Source organism: Typha angustifolia, chromosome 11 (assembly GCF_048772165.1).
Source record: "Typha angustifolia cultivar Huaian chromosome 11, ASM4877216v1, whole genome shotgun sequence".
Taxonomy (NCBI): domain Eukaryota; kingdom Viridiplantae; phylum Streptophyta; class Magnoliopsida; order Poales; family Typhaceae; genus Typha; species Typha angustifolia.
In genome coordinates, this window is record NC_133249.1 from 6593555 (window position 1) to 6610130 (window position 16576).

General features: G+C 39.4%; 2 protein-coding genes across 7 annotated transcripts; both read left to right on the plus strand.

The window, feature by feature from the left end:
• The first annotated feature begins 240 nt into the window (after positions 1-240).
• Positions 241-4756, plus strand: LOC140770124 (pentatricopeptide repeat-containing protein At5g66520-like). Of its 4 annotated transcripts, XM_073111134.1 has the most exons (4): positions 241-862; positions 2246-4043; positions 4187-4263; positions 4344-4756. In XM_073111134.1, exon 2 carries the CDS (start codon positions 2296-2298, stop codon positions 3937-3939), a length of 1644 nt encoding a protein of 547 aa, XP_072967235.1. In that variant the 5' UTR covers positions 241-862; positions 2246-2295; the 3' UTR covers positions 3940-4043; positions 4187-4263; positions 4344-4756. The 4 variants fall into 4 exon arrangements, with proteins under 4 accessions (XP_072967235.1, XP_072967234.1, XP_072967233.1 ...); XM_073111133.1 differs by lacking the exon at positions 4187-4263; XM_073111132.1 differs by lacking the exon at positions 4187-4263 and having other exon boundaries at positions 4644-4756.
• Positions 4757-9385: 4629 nt separating this feature from the next.
• On the plus strand, positions 9386-12964 carry LOC140770125 (protein MONOCULM 1). Of its 3 annotated transcripts, none has more exons than XM_073111137.1 (3): positions 9386-9499; positions 9683-9752; positions 11135-12964. In XM_073111137.1, the coding sequence occupies exon 3, from the start codon at positions 11276-11278 to the stop codon at positions 12461-12463; it is 1188 nt and encodes a 395-aa protein (XP_072967238.1). In that variant the 5' UTR covers positions 9386-9499; positions 9683-9752; positions 11135-11275; the 3' UTR covers positions 12464-12964. The 3 variants fall into 3 exon arrangements, with proteins under 3 accessions (XP_072967238.1, XP_072967239.1, XP_072967240.1); XM_073111138.1 differs by having other exon boundaries at positions 9394-9499; positions 9688-9752; XM_073111139.1 differs by lacking the exons at positions 9386-9499; positions 9683-9752 and adding an exon at positions 9997-10622.
• The last annotated feature ends 3612 nt before the right edge of the window (positions 12965-16576 follow it).

The window sequence follows — 16576 nt, forward strand, 5'->3', positions numbered from 1 at the left end:
GGTTAGATTTACTCCGACCCAACTTATTACCGGATCGGACCGGATAGGGGTGTAAATTTGCTACCCATTTCGGATTTGGATCTGGATAAGGATAGAAATAGAAAAAATATATAAAAAAATTCAGATCAAGTTATTTAGTCGGATTTGGATTCAGATATTGAATATCGGGTATTCGTTAACCCACTTATGTATAAAAAATTAAATCCCATTTCACTATTTCCTTTTTCACTTCTTGCCAGTTTCCACTGCCCTCTACCACCACCGCCTCTTCCCCTCCCATCGTCGCCGCCCATTAGCACCACCACTATTCCATCTTCTCCCCCTCCATCGCCCGCTGCCTTCATCACCTCTGCGAACCACCCATCTCCTCCCCCTATGCCCACCCCTGCCACGACACCGAGGTCGAGCATCTTCGACGTTGGCGCTACTTCCGAGACGGCCAGGACCCAGCTAAAGGTGTAGCGTTTCCACCGTCAACCCACTGGACTCCTCCATCTCCTCCATTGACGGGTATGAGAGGACTTGAATACCAACACATTGATGCGGGCGAAAGGTGAGGGGACGTTGTGGAGGAGGTGGAAGAGGAAGTTCTCGGCGTCGACGAGCCGCGCTGGATTGCCGGAGCTCTCGGATTATTTTCTCCTCGTCTTTGGTCGAGGCGAGGTGGGAGAGCTTCTCGAGGATGTCGGCGGTGACGCTGCTGTGGCCGTCGAGAAGGGTGTCGAGGATGGTGGCTGATGGTGAGAGAGCGGAAGACGATGACGATTATTTGCGATTTGCAGGAGTCGAGGGAGATCTAGCTTCGATGGCGGTGGAAGAGGCGTTGTTACTGCTTTGGAGAGTCTTCTGATTGGTATATAAGGTAATTAGGTGTCAAAGAGAGCTTCCATGATGCCTTTGTCATCTTTGTGATTATTAAAGCAACATCAATTAGTACGCGAGCTAATAAAAATTAGTGCATGATCAACGGTTTCTTCTCGTTTTGATTCAGATTTATAGAGCTGAGAGAAGTTAGTATTGCAAATTTTCTACTGTTTTGTTTTATTTCATAGTTCTGTTTAACTGCAGTTAATCTTGTTTTTCTTTTAATAGCACAATTATATAATCCCCTTGTATTTATTGTATTACTTTGAGCATATTATATGATTTTTAACCTTCAAAATTAGTTAATTAGCATGCTCTTTAGTTAATTAGCGTGTTCGTTAGTTAATTACCACGCTCTTTTCAAAGGGAAGCGAAACATAAAGAGGTGTTTTCATGCATATTAAAAAGGTACTGATTGAATATATTTTTATTTTTTTAATTATATCTTGTCTCTTTTGTTTATATATCCGATTCATATCCATATCCATTTAAAATCTTGTCCGTATCCGTATCCGGTAGTTATGATATGATTTTAAATTTTGTTATTCATCCAAATATATATTGATCACTATTCAATCCGTATCTGAATCATTTTCACCCCTAAAGATAGCTCTTCTTACATCCCCAATTTTCCATATCCATTCAATGAGGCTTAAGCTAGTATTATACTTTGAACTTTGATTGATGTTAATCTTGAATTTCCTAGTTGTTCTTCAAGGGGATGATTCAGAAACTACTGCTACTTAGTTATTGGAGCATGCAAACCTTAAGGCCATTTGTTACATGATCCGATGTACTCCTTTTTTCTTCATATGTTTATTGTATGCCCTTTCAATTAAGGAAACCTCGTATATACTGCTTCCCTTGTGCTGTTATGTAATATTGTTTTCTTTTCATTTATTTATATTTTCTTTATTTTCCATACCTGTCTGGTTAGGTGAGATAGCAGTTGCTTCAATGTGTGCTCCATAGTTTAAAAGACATGCATATGAAGACTTGCTATTATGCAATTTTCCATGCTGATAAGGAAATGCCCATGAAAGAGATTAAGTACTAAATCTCCTTTTTTATTTATCAATATTCTGATGGTGTTCCTAAATGCAAAAAAAATCTCAATATCCTAGCTACAGGTCCTAATAATTGTACAATTGTTTGTCATAGAGATGCTGTCAAATGTTCATCGTAGGGATGTACTACTATTATTTTTCCAGAATTTATTGGCTCATTCATCTTGTTGTATGTTGAGAGATTTATTGATTTGGTTGTTTTGTCATATATAAGTTCTACATTCTCATGTTTGCATTTTTTAGCATTTGATTCCCCATTACAGCACCCTTTCTGATTTTTTAATGAGTCAGTATGTTATTTTAATGAGCGACAGATTTGTACAGTAACTTCTATTGGATTGAAGTCATCTCTCATCACCCCTATATGCCAGGGGCTTTAGAAAGCACACTGAAATGTCTTGAAAGATGTACATCACTGGAATTACTGAAACAAGCTCATGCTCAAATACTTCTTAGTGGGCTCCATCATGAGAACTATGCTGCAGTTAAACTTGTCTCATTTTGCAGTAAGGCATTGGGGAATTTATGTTATGCACGAGCAATATTTAACAGCCTCATAGGTTCTGCAAATGTTTTCCTTTGGACAGCCATTATTGCATCTTACTCCAATCATCAATCTGAGCTTACGAGGGAGGCTGTTCTGATTTATAGGATAATGCTTAGAGATGGACCTCCTCCAAACCATTTTACCTTGTCATCTGTGCTAAAAGCATGCTCATTTTTGAAGGCCATAATGGAAGGCAATCAAATTCATGCTTATACAACTAAAGTTGGATTTAGTTCCTCTACATATGTGCAAGCAGCATTACTGGACATGTATGCGAAATTTGGGTGGGTCCTAGAAGCAAGGGTAGTTTTTGCAAGCATGTCTGCAGGGAATGTTGTGGCATGTAATAGCATGATGGCATGCTATGCAAAGGCTGGTGATATTGAAGCTGCTCGGAAAGTTTTTGATAGGATGTCCATTAGGGATACAATCTCGTGGAATACCATAATATCTGGTTATGCAGCTGATGGAAATACATTGGTTGCTGGGAATCTTTTTAATCAGATGCCAGAAAAAAATATTAATTCATGGAATGCGCTGATCTCTGGGTATTCTCATAGTGGAGAATGGAACAAAGCCGTAAACCTTTTCAAAGGTATGCTTCTGGACCCTGTAAAACCTGACCATGTGACTATGGCCATCTTGATGTCTGCTTGTAGTCAGTTAGGATCTCCTAAAATTGCAAGGCAAATTCATGGATTCTTGAAGAAAAATTGCATTGAGATGAACTGTTATGTGCTTAATTCTTTAATGGACATGTATGCTAAATGCGGCAGTGCCAGTGAAGCTTATCTAGTGTTCTCTGAGATGCCAATGAAAGATGTAGTGTCTTATAATGTGATGATAGCTAGTTTTGCTAATCATGGACAAGGCAAAAATGCACTGAAGCTTTTTCCCAAGATGCTGGAGAAAGGATTGAAGCCTGACACAGTCACTTTCCTGGGCATCTTGTCTGCATGCAGCCATGCTGGACTTGTAGATGCTGGTCGTCATTATTTTGATTGCATGATTAGGGATCATGCAATTGAGCCATCAGTTGACCACTATGCTTGCATGATTGATCTTTATGGTCGAGCAGGATATATAGAGTATGCATATGACTTGGTTAACACTATGCCGATAGAACCACATGCAGGTGTTTGGGGAGCCTTGCTCAATGCCTGCAGGATGCATTGCCATATCAAATTTGGCAAAATTGCAGCAAGAGAACTTTTCAAAAGTGAGCCAGGGAATCCTGGTAACTATGTGCTTCTATCGAATATGTATTCTAGAGGTCACTCATGGGATGCTGCTGCAGAGGCTAGGTGCCTGATGAGGGGTAATGGGGTGACCAAAACCGTGGGATGCAGTTGGATAGATGTGGACTTCGAGATTCATCAATTCTTCTCAGGACAGGTGACACATCCAAAGTTGGAGGACATCTACACTGTATTGAAGCATCTTTCCTCACAATTGATGTAGATATGCTGGATAAAGTTCCAAGTGTCCAATTTGAAACAGAGGTGATTCTTTGGTCAACTGTTGCCTCCTTTCTTATGGCTTCAGAGGTTTTGTAGTAGGAGCAGGTAACGTCTTTCGATGACCTTCTAAATTGCAAGCATCCTTTTAGCAATCTGTGATTTCTTTAACTGTGTATCTCAATAGACATCAAATTTTACTTATATTATGCGACAAAAATTTTAGCTTACCTTCTTTTTTCTCTTGGCAGTAATTGGCAGTCCCAAGTTTTTAACTTGGCTGAGATGTTAGACAGTGTTTAGGTAGATTAATAAATGAAAGATAGTGGTATGTACTAATTGTGATAATGGTCATACAAAATATGATGCCATTTCTAATACTAGATATAATACTTATTCTGCATGTAGATGGGTGTTTCAAGTTATGAGGAAGCTTTGTCCGGCAGTTACATCACTCAGAAAACTTGTGGCACAGCAGTGAATCTGAAAGAGTGGATGTCTTGCATTCAGTGTGGAAAGCCTGAAACATATTGGATATGTCACGGAGAAATTTTCAATTGGATTATTTAAAAACTTCACCAGGAGTAGAATAGGATGTCACTTCATGAAAGTTCCATAGAACGCCCTAAACCTGTTAAATCTCATATCCAGTTTTGATGTCTACTGATAATTGATTTATCTAATGTAGCTTCATTGTTTTATTATTAGATGGTTTTGCAGTCATCATGGAAATTCCACTTTTGCTGTGCCTGGTTACCAGTCTGAAAGGCGTTGAAGGCAGAGACATATAATGCATTAGAGACGTTTCAATGGGGCACCTCTTATAGAGAAAAGAACTTAAAGATTCTTGTAAGTTTCAGCACTGTCTTGCCTACCTTGGTTTGGAGATGCATCCATCTTTTCCCCTATGAATGAATTTGAAAATTTGAAAATTGACCTAATAAAATTTGAAGATAATTTGAAAACTAATCTCTCTTGGGCCTTATCAAGCTGGACTATATTTCAATTGTCTGCAATAGATGTCCTGTATATTTCTATACCAAATCTTTGGAATCTTATGTTCATCTTCTGCTTCTCCCTCGTAAAAGATATAGATGATTATGCATGTCATTAAAGTTATTTATCTGCGAAGTAATTGTTTAGTTGAAATACATCAAATAGGAAACACACTATATGATGTGGAATTTTCTAGGATGATCCTTGTATCTATAATTAAAGTTGATTCTTAATATTTGTAGTTACAATTTAGGTAAGCCTCTAATCTCGAATGTTTCTCTTTATTTCCAACTTAGTGCAGTTCCCCGACTTTTTTTTTCTTTTTCTATTTGTTAATGGAATAGGCGGAAAAGAGGACTGGGCTCAAAATTATGGTAAGGCGCAGCTCGGAGTGAGCTAAGAGCTTGAATGGTCTCAAAATTAAGGCAAGGTTGAGCTCCAGCTCCTCAGTTTCAGTTGTCATTGAGATGAGGTGGAAACGGCTTGCGAGCCGGCTACAAGCCGTTGTTGATCATATTCACAGCCCTAAATTTACATAGGCTAGAGTTTAGTAGCAAATGGTGACTTTGATACTTCGTAGTGCACAATGCATATCAGTCCTTTTCAGATTAGAAAAGAAGTTCCACCCTCATCCACTCTTTAGAAGGATCAAACTAAAACTAGCTTTGATGCTCTAGATGTAATTTTCAATCACAGATGCTGAGTTAAATATATGAGTGAGTATAAACTTGACAATAAAGTCTGAAAGGCATGCAATGGGTGAGGAATCTTTCATAGAGAGAGCCCACTTAGATATGAGAAGAGTAGGAGGATTGTGAGGTAAGCCCCATCATTCTCCTACTAGGTCATCAATACCACCTTTCCCCTAGTTCTATTTCATATTAAAGTTCTTTTAACACTAGATGCTTCTTAATAAAATCCAGAGGTAGTGGTTAACTTCCCTTTCTATCACTACTAAACCCACATTGCTATTGTCACAATCAACTTGATCCAAAGCATCTTTAAAATGATCTTCCATCCTTTAGACCCTCTCTTGGGCCACCAACATTACTAACAAAATTCTTCTCCCTCTTATTTAATACTCATGCATCTCCATCACATTAAGAAAAAACCAAAGGGTGGATGAATGATACGATGGCATGCGATGCGATTTGGTCCTGCGGGACAGCGACATTTTGTTAATTACAAAAAGTAATTAGGGATTAGGGAATCTTTGCAAGTTGCTAAACTTTTTTAATTTGATACTGTTGATGGTATTAGAACCTTACTTTTGTCCATTAATGGCATGCAGTTATTGTAAAAGATATGTGGGTGGAAGTAAAGGAACAAATATGAGCAAAAGAGATGAAGCCCTAGAGATCGCATTCTATATCTAGTTTGGTGTGTAGAGAAAGAGGTAATGGATTTTGAAAGTTAATGATAGAGTTCTAAAGGATTAGCATAAAATATACCAACCGAATCCAAGTCAAATCTACCAAAAGTCAATCCAAGATATAGTCATAAGCTTGTTGCTTTTGGAATTTGGGTTGGTTGCATTAGCAGGATTAATGTATGCCCTTATTAAGCTTGCTTTTAGAATTAGAGTCCACATTAGGTGGGACTCCTGCCATTCTTTGTATGGTTGTTGTTAAAGGTACGTAAATAATGCAGCTTTTCTTTCTTGGATTAATTGACTATAAATTTCTCCACACCTGTATTGAAATAATTATGGGCTTTTAAAGATATCATGATCGTCTTTTGACCCTGTCTAATTTGTTATTTATAGTTAGTTTTTGATAGAATATTTAGAAAATATTCCTAACTGATGATAAGTTTAGAATGCAAAATATTTATCAATAACTTTTGTCTTGCATAATAAGTTTTTATTTTTCTTGTAATATGACATTGGATAATATTGGATAACTTTTAAACTAATCTATGCATTTTATATATAAATGCAAAATGATCTTTTAAATATAAGTTTTTTTTAACATGAATAATTAGATTTAATTGACATAATGATATTTTTAAAAGAGCTCAATAATTTTAGTGACATTTTGAAAAATATAATAGTAATTATAATATTTTATAAAAAATATTGATCACAATTATATAAAAATTACAACAACAAGTCAACAAACAAACAAGTCACTGGTTTGATATTGCCAAGTTTTGATAGATGGAGTTAATTGGAATCCACTTAAGTATATTTACAGACAAATTAAAAGCAAAAGGCCAAAGGAGAGGATTATGTAAGATATTATCTAAGATAAACGTAGAAGTAGTAATAATTCCAATAGAAAGGAGGCAAGGGGGAGGAGAGAAACCAAGAGAAAGGAAAAAGAGGGAGAGGAGACAACAATCAATAGGTTGTCACCTCTACCTGGTGACATAGTACCATAGTGTGCATGTATATTATATAGCATATGACATGACATGCACTTCAGAGTTTATATTGTCACGTTTATTATATTATTAGTTAATTAAACTTATAAATCGATTGTCTAAGAAAATATACAGAACAAATCATTTTGTCTTCACGTTTCTAGCTCTTTTCCTGGGAATTTTTCTATGCCAATAGCATTTCCTATACCAATATATACATATATTTTAACTCATTCTGACCCTAATCATTCAAAGCTTATAAGCTAAGTGGGCAGAATAATATAAAGCTAATTTTCTATAGATACAAAAATCAAAATATGCTCCCATCTTTACACTGAGTCAAAGTTCTATCCTAAGGAAAATTAGATATATAATATAAGTTTCACAACACTAATGCTCTTTGCCACTCATTTTAATTGGCAGTTTCGCATATAAAACCCTTTTCATGGTACTTAAACCTTAATTTTAGGAAAAGAAATCTGTCACTATAATGTATGTTGTGCATCGCCTCATCTAATGTGTTGCATAACTTACTCTTTTTTCTTCTTTTTCTTTTTTCTTTTTTGAATGAATCCATTATATTATGAGCAGCTGTTTACAGTTACAGGCTGCTTGGAGGAGAGATTGAAATTAATACTATAAGAATTTTACAAAGAGAGATTAAAATTATCTCTCTTTTTTTGTTATTATTCATGATAAAGAGGATTTCATAGATAAACAAACTCTTGTTTATTATGGTAAGCTTACGTTGTTTTCGTCTTGCACGACTACTGTTGAGAAACTTTTCTATCAATTCCTATCTATCAGAACGACTCTTGAATATAATGTCGTATAGATAGTAAAATAGTTATATAAGTTTGCTTATTCTGTGGAAGTATGTCGAGTAGATAGTAAAAAGTTAAGTTATATAATATATATTTACATTAGTATTTTGTGCGATATAGACTGCCTCTTTTTGGCCAAAATATTCAAACCAAAATTGTACTGAGAAGTGAGGAACAATTGAATATAAAATGGGATATTCTTGTCAATTGACTTGTCAAATAAATAAATAAATAAAGTTCCTGTTGGTTCCTAAAAATGGTTTGGGTACAATTGATTTACTGTTAGTAGGGATATTTTTTATTAAAAAAATATGGAGAATAATTATCTTATGAAATGCGAATCACTCTCAAGGTCAGCATTTCTTTACTTTAGTGTTCTTTAGTTATTGTAACCCATCACCAAAATATGCCGACTTTAAGAGGGAATCACTTTTTACTAAAAAAAATAAAATGGGTTATCTTGTTGATTAGCAAACATTCTTATAAGTTGCATCCCACATATGGACTTGTTGTCATGATAATAGCTAGCAACTCAAAGAAACCATGCTCCCCATAAGAGCATTTCAAGTATTATGCAGAATCTATCAAGGTTGTAGCAATAAAGCTTGGTAAGTTCATGACATGAGATTGTTGCGGTCCTCCTGTCAGTTGACATTTTGATACTGGCCTTGACTTTCCCTCATAGATGTTGGGAATTGGGATAAAGTTGGTTGCATAGAGTGTGATGGGATTGGAGGAGTGGTAGGGGAATGGCTTTCAAAGATCCCATCTTGTCTTGGTTTCCCGTTTAAAATAAAGCTGATAGGAGATGTACTGTTCCAACTCTTTCATCTTTTTCTGAAGTGATCTGCACACGAGTGGGTTGGAAGAAGCCAGTAGTTATTGGCTGTTATAGATTGAGGTAAGAGAAGAAGAGGAGGAGGAGGAGGAAGGAGGAGAAAAATAAATATTAGTGGGCTAGCTCTCTTCTTTGGGCTAATCTTTGCTTCTTTTCAACAATACTCTATGACCCATTTCCACATTGGTCCCCATGTGTTCTCGAGTGTCCTCCCTTTTCCTTCCCTTGAACTCCACTCAAAAATATGCCTCTCTCTCTCTTTCTCTCTCTCTTTCTCTGGGGGAGTTTTATATGTTTCTCATATAATACTTGGCTTTAGTGGTGTGAGGTTATCTATTAGGTGGGGGGAATTGTTTGCAGAGCGGACCAAAGGAACGGTTGGGTGTTCTGATAAGCAAGTTAAGGAAGGAAGGGGGGGGGGGGGGGGGGGGGTGGTGGGGGAGAGAGAGAGAGGACAAAGAGACCCAGCAATTGGAAGGAGGCTCTGCATGAAAAGAGTGGACTTTTGAGCATGTCAAGTCAGTGCATTTAATGTGATAGAGGTAATAACTGGGCAAGGATGAGCAACTTCTATTTGTTTGTTCTTTTATAAGGTCTTCTTTTCTTTTATCTTTTTCTTCTTTTCGCACCCACTGAATTGTTTGATTTGTTTTACTTTGGCTTGTTTGGTTGCTGCTTGTCCTCATTAACTTCCCCCTTTTTTTCCTTCTCCTGATGCTTTGCAGAGCAGAGGGAGGAGCAGCAGATTCCTTTGCTGTTTTGGGGATGAGAGCTCTTCAATTCCCACAAGTAATAGTAAGATTTCTCCCCAGTACTTTTTAAGCTGGTTGGGATTTGAAGCACACGAGAGAGAGACCCACATCATTATTTATAGAGATTTATATTGATCATACACAGATCTTTTTGCTTTCACCAAAGGAATAAGATTTGTGTTCCTTTCTGCAAAATCTCGCAACTTTTTTTGCAAGCAAAACAAGCAAGGCATCTTTATGAATTGTGGGTGATTAGGGGAGGGGGGGGGGGGGGGGGGGGGGGGGGGTGGTGATGGAAGTGCAGCTGGTGACAGAGTTTCCTCATCTGGGGTTGGGTTTCTGAAACATTACATCCATTTGGCAAATGTCTTTCACCCTTGGGCCTGCAATATTCCATTTGTTTGCTATTGGGTTGTACCCGGATGCCTTTGGGTTTACATTGATGTGAGCGTTCAATGGAAGGATGCAGTGATGATGGTAGCTACCAGGATCATGGTGTTTGCCCCCTCCCCTCCCCCCCTTCACTTTCTTGCTGTTGTTGTTGCTTGGATCCCCTCTCCAATACTTTGTACACAAACAAGCCATAGAGAGAGAAATCCATATATAATATTTATATTTATATATATATATATTTAGAGAGAGAGAGCTTTGGCTTTTAAAGAAGGGAAGTGAGAGAGGTGGATTACTTGTTATAACAGTCTCCACCTTTGTACTGGCAACAAAGCGGAGAGAGCTGCAAGGAAGTTATCTGAAAGCCATCAGTGGAGATCCCACAATGAGACAAAACAAAAGATAGTTGGAGTTGGGGGTGTGTAGTCTCTGCTCACCCATTAAAAGCTTTGCGTGTGTAGATCCAGGGGAAGAGGTGAGAGAGAGAGGGAGAGAGAGAGAAGAGGAAACACAGAAGTTAAAGGTAAAAAGTAGGTTCTCCAAACTGTTACACCCAGATGGCATCTCCTGTATCTGCTTCTCATCTGCAAGATTAGCAGCATCTTTTAGTTCTCTGAATCTTGTGTTTAGTCCTCACTCTCACTCTTTCCACCTAACTTGCCTCTACTTCTCTCTCTTCATTACAAGCTAGCTTAGTATCTTAGCCCTTCAGAATGTTTTAGATTCCTTGGAGCCCTCATTTAGGCCTTCATCATTTTCTAAGCAGACATCAAATTAATCAACCCCAGGAGGCCCAATTGGCACCAAAGTCCATGGGGGAAAGGACAACAAAGGCATAAACCCACCCCCCTCTCCTGCCACATTTCCATAAAGATAAAGATAGGGAAAGAGATAGAAAGATAGATATATAGAGAGAGAGAGAGAGAAAGAGAAAGAGAAAGAGAGAGAAGCTCTGAGTGAGTCTATAGACAAGCTGCCACTCCCTACTACTACTACTACTACTACTCTCACTTCCCTCTCTGTATTTTTTGGCAGATCATGTCCTGTCAAGGAAGCTGCTGCACTCCCAGATGTTCTATTAAAGCAAAGGAATGCAACCTCCGCAATCTCCTCCTCCTCCTCCTCTCACTCCTACTCCATCTCCACTCCTTACTACGACTACTCTTTGTTTAAACTATGCTCAGCTCACTCAACTCCCATGAGGAATCTGAGCAAGACCCAGATCACCATCCCCACCACCCCCATCTCCACCGCGGCCTAATCGCCTCGCCTTCCGCCGGTGCCCGACAGCTCCTGATCCGCTGCGCCGAGCTCATCCACCGCGGCGATGACCTCCCCGCCGCCCATCGCGGGGCCTCCTTCTTGCTCTCCGCCGCCTCCCCCTGCGGCGACTCCGCCGATCGCGTCGCCCACCGCTTCGCGCGGGCGCTCTCCCTCCGCCTCGACCGACGCAGCCGCCGCCACGTCCTCCATCTCGACGACGAGTCCTCGCTCCAGTCCTCGTCCTACCTCTCCTTCAACAAGATCACGCCGTTCCTCCGCTTCGCCCACCTCACCGCTAACCAGGCCATCCTCGACACTGCGGCGGCTGACGGCCGTCGCAAGATCCACATCCTCGACTTCGACACCGCCCACGGCGTGCAGTGGCCGCCGCTCCTCCAGGCCATCGCTGACCGCCCGGATCCACCGTCGATCCGGATCACTGGCACCGGCCCGAATCTCGACGTCCTCCTCCGCACCGCCGACCGCCTCCACGCCTTCGCGCGCTCCCTAAACCTTTCCTTCCAATTCCACCCCCTCCTCCTCCCCTCCAGTTCAAACTCCATCTCCACTACCTCCCTCCAATTGCAACCGGGCGAGATGCTCGCCGTCAACTGCGTGCTCTACTTGCACAAGCTCCGGAAGGACGAGCTTAGGGACTTCTTGATCGGCATCAAGGCTATGAGCCCGGAGGTGGTGGCGGTGGCGGAGAGGGAGGTCAGCTACAGCTCGTCGAGTTTTATACACAGGTTCTTGGAGGCGCTGGACTACTACACAGCGGTGTTCGAGTCGCTCGAGGCGACGGTGCCGCCGGGTAGCCCGGAGCGGCTGGCGGTGGAGGAATGGCTTGGGCGGGAGATCGAGGACGCGGTGGCCAGCGACGAGGAGGAAGCCTGCCGCCAAGATCGGCTCGATCGCTGGGAGATGGCGATGAAGTCGGCGGGGTTCGCCGGCCGCCAGCTCAGCGCTTTCGCTCTATCGCAGGCGAAACTTTTGCTGCGACTTCATTATCCATCGGAAGGTTACCAGCTACAGATGGTGAGGGGATCGTTTCTCTTAGGATGGCAGAACAAGCCCCTCTTCTCCCTCTCTTCTTGGCACTAATGCAAAAAAACCTACAAAAAAAAAACTAATTAATTGGTTAGTTCGAGTTATTTTACTTCTCTTCTTTTTTTCTTTTCTTGGTGTGTTTGCATGATTTCTTGGTCTCAAGTAAAAATGCCCATGTAGGGGAAGAGGGAGGGGGAAGTAGCTAGGAAAATATATGTACGTAGGTTAAGTAGGATATTTGCTACAAAACCCTAACCCTAGTTTCTTATCTAGTTTCATGGGAAGGAGGGAAGGAGGGAAGGAGGGGGAAGGAGTCATGGATGACCGTGGACGTTGCATGGGGGATTTCGGAAGTAGTGAACAAAACTGGCTTCCTCTTCTTTAACTCGTTTCCTGATCTCTATAAACTAGGTGGGTTTGTTGCACCATTTGTTAATTAATTCCCTCACGAATTTTTTTATCCCTCTACTCTAGATGTATTTTTCCTTTGTATTTCTTAGTACTTAATGTGCATTTGGATATTTTAAGTGCTATGTTTTCGTGAATGGATTTATAGTGTTATCTTTCTATTAATTTCTTGTCCATCCTTGGTTGTGTGTGTGGCTTTTGCACTTCCTATTGTTGTTCATCTCTTTGGATATTTTATGCTAATGGATGACATCTCTCACATTTAGTTATTCATGAGACCTCATGCTTGCATTCAGTTGCTTGTTGGTGCTTAATGCAGTGAGTTTATTATTACTAATAATGCCCAGTCACTACTAAGCATTATTATTAAAGAGGTTTAAGGATGGCATTTATAAGACAGGGATGGATTGAATGAGGGTAATCATCGCATAGGCCCTTCTATTCTGCAAAAAGGCCACCTAGTGTTTGATATATATACTCTCTTGTCTTGTGCTCCCAATAAGGGGGGTTTTGTTCTTGTTTTCTGTGCTCATGCCCCAGATTTGCCTGTTAGTTGTCTTTGAGAGTGCACCAACCCACATCTCCACCACCTTAATTCCTGCCCCTTGTCTCCTAACAAAACCATGGGATTTCTCAAAGCCCAAATCTTTTGGTGTCAACCTTGCCCCCCTTTGGACACAAATAATTCTCTTTTAGAAGCCCATCTCCTTGGGATCTTGCATGCCCGTTTGGTTCCCTAAGCACCCATGACTCCCTAGCTTCCTGTCTTCTTTAACCTCTTTCTCTCTCTCTCTCTCTCTCTCTGCATGAGTAAACAACAAATCTATGTTTCTTTTTTGCATGCATTGTTACATACCAAGAATGACCATGCTTTTAATTATTTTTCCCAGAAAGACTGCTTTGCTTTTTAATCTCACATTCTGTTTACTCAAAGCTATAATGTCTTTCTTTTGCGCCTAACTTTTTATTTCATGTTTAGTTATATAGTATGGTCTCATCTTGGAGTAATGGAATATTGTTGGCTCTTGTGATGCCTTGGTGAGTTGGTGGATCCACCTCAATGGGCACCTTTGCTACTCGTTGGTAGTATAAAGTGAGAAAGTTTAAAACTCTCATGCTACTTACCCTAAACTTGCATGTGTTTCTGTCATGTTTCTTTGTTATTTTATGCTTCAGTGGTGTAGGCCCATCTTAGTAATTCGATGGACTCTATGATGAGTTGATGGATCCATCTCAGTGGACCCTATGATCCGATGTACAGTTTTAAGCAAAAAAAAAATTCGCATGCCAACTTTCTTGTAATATTAAACGAAAAATAGAATAATCTTCAGTAAATTTAATATAGGAAACACCATTTAATAATCTAATAGCAACGCCAGATAGGAAGATATATGAGGAGCATATATATCAAACATATTTTAGATGATTACTCTTTCCACTAAATTTCTTGTACATGATAGCAATTGTCATGTCCATTAATTAAGGAACTATAATTTTAACGCGTTAATTTTGTGACTGCAAATCTTTTAGGCATAATAATAAGCTTTACGATACAAGGATGTCATTATGCCCCTCCTATATATTATTCATTTTATTTTCTTGATTTCTTGCTTGTCTCTTCATTCACATGAATTTTACAATGCTTCTTTTATTTTATTTTACTATAACATTATCAATTGATGCCAGGAGAACCTAGATCATGGTAATATATGTGGGAACTGCTAATATTTAGCCATATAGCATCCATATACAAACCCAACTCCGAAAGGTATTGGATACAATGAGGTTGACAAGTGGAATCAGGATGGTATCTCCTAGATACTTCTACCCATCTTCCGTTGATGACATGACATAGCAAGGCATAACATGACACAAGAAATCAGTATCCTAGCCTTCATTTAGTTCCATCAAAAGTTTGTGTTCTTTTCTCTTTCCCTGTGAAGCAAATATCAGATATTAATTCCTCACAATTCACATTATGCATGTATGTTGGTTCACCTGCTGTGGATGTGCAAGCATGATGCATGGACTACATTTACTCATGTATCAGTAGTCTATGAGTGTGGCTGAAGTAATGAGCTAACTTGGTAAGTTGGGCAAAGTATTAGATGGTACTAAATGCATTTATTGCAATGATAGGAGAGAATGGGATGCATCATAGAACAGAATCTGTCAAAGAGATCCTGCATTGATTTTGTTAATGATTGAATGCTCAGAAAAGGATAAGTTCATGGCATCATCTTCTCCTATGAACTGGGCATCTAAATTTCTTAGTTCTCTTTTGAAGCATATGCTTTGTTCTAGCTAGAAGATTGAGTGATCCATTAATGGTGTGCAGTGCATGCAAACAGCCAGTTGTTGTTCTATATTTTCCAAGGTCAGAGAACATTAATTACCCAATACCTTTACCATTTACTATATATCACTTTTGTGTTACCATTCTAACATGGAACTTTGACTGACTCATCAGCCAATCACAGGCGACCAAATATAATGAGTGCAGGAAATCCCTGCAGTCTGGACTGCATATGATTTACTGCCTGATATTTTTATTCCTAGTTGTGCTTTAATTATTGTTATACCTTTGTTCTGATCAATCGCCAATAAACCTAGAAGTCTGTTGGAACTCCTAATATATATTCGTTCCCCTGGGATACCTACTAGTTTCGTGCCACTGAAGATCTTAAATCTAATCTCTCATTCTTTCTCTCTCCCTCTCTCTCTCTCTCTCTCTACATATTTATACACATACATGTTCTCAATTTCCGTGAAATAAGTTCTTTCTTTCTCACTCTCTCTCTCTCTCTCTTTTCTCTCTCTCTCTCTCTCTCTCTCTCTCTCTCTCTCTCTCTCTCTCTCTCTCTCTCTCTCTCTCTCTCTCTCTCTCTCCAATAAACTAAAGAAGCAACAAGAAGGTCATTTCCACTTTTGCGTTTCTGATTGTCTGACTTGGAGAATCCTCTAGTGATTCTATGTCAGACTGTTTTAATAATTTAATATCATTTCATTTCAGAGGACATCCATGATCACGAACTCCTCGGGGGTAAATTACATTTTCAGTTCTGAACTGTGACCTAGTATCACCATACGAAATGTTCCTTAATAAACTATACAAGAACAATCAACCTACCTCCATTTGACATAGTTTAACTGGGAATTCGCATGCTTTTTATATATTCATATCATGCTTAATGTGACATTGATCGTACGTAGTTTTAGGGTGGGGGGGTGAAGATGTAATTTTCCTTATTCAGTACAAAACAACTGATTGGTATAAGAATCCAAGTTTGATACGAGGGTCCATTGAACTCAGCAAGGACAAACAATTTCCCAACCCATGCATCCCATCTTACGTACCTTGCACTCCTCTGGAACCATGTGAGTTCTTATCATTATTCATTCAAAAGATAGCTATCCCTACCCATCTATCCATAGCTAGCTTCCTGTCGTCAAGACTGTTTCCAAAGAAGGATGTCACCATCCATAGCAGTGAGCAGTGGATGCAAACAAACTACTCCTAGTAATACTAAGGAGCTAACATCTGGTTGTGAAATTAAAGTTGGAACTTTTTGCTACTACTATATATACATACTTCAAATTTAAAGCTAGTAGGTGAGAAACTATAATTATTCACTTCAAACTGCCTCTACTACTTGACTCCGTTTCCACCGATTCAGACTTTTCCTGAAAAAAAAAAAGAAACATATTTTCAGAAGTACAAGAAAGTACAATGTATCTGGATTATGGTTAGAGTTTATA

Coding starts and splice junctions, on each gene's coding strand:
- LOC140770125 (XM_073111137.1), top strand. CDS start 11,276: ATGCTCAGCTCACTCAACTCCCATGAGGAATCTGAGCAAGACCCAGAT.
- LOC140770124 (XM_073111134.1), top strand. CDS start 2,296: ATGCCAGGGGCTTTAGAAAGCACACTGAAATGTCTTGAAAGATGTACA.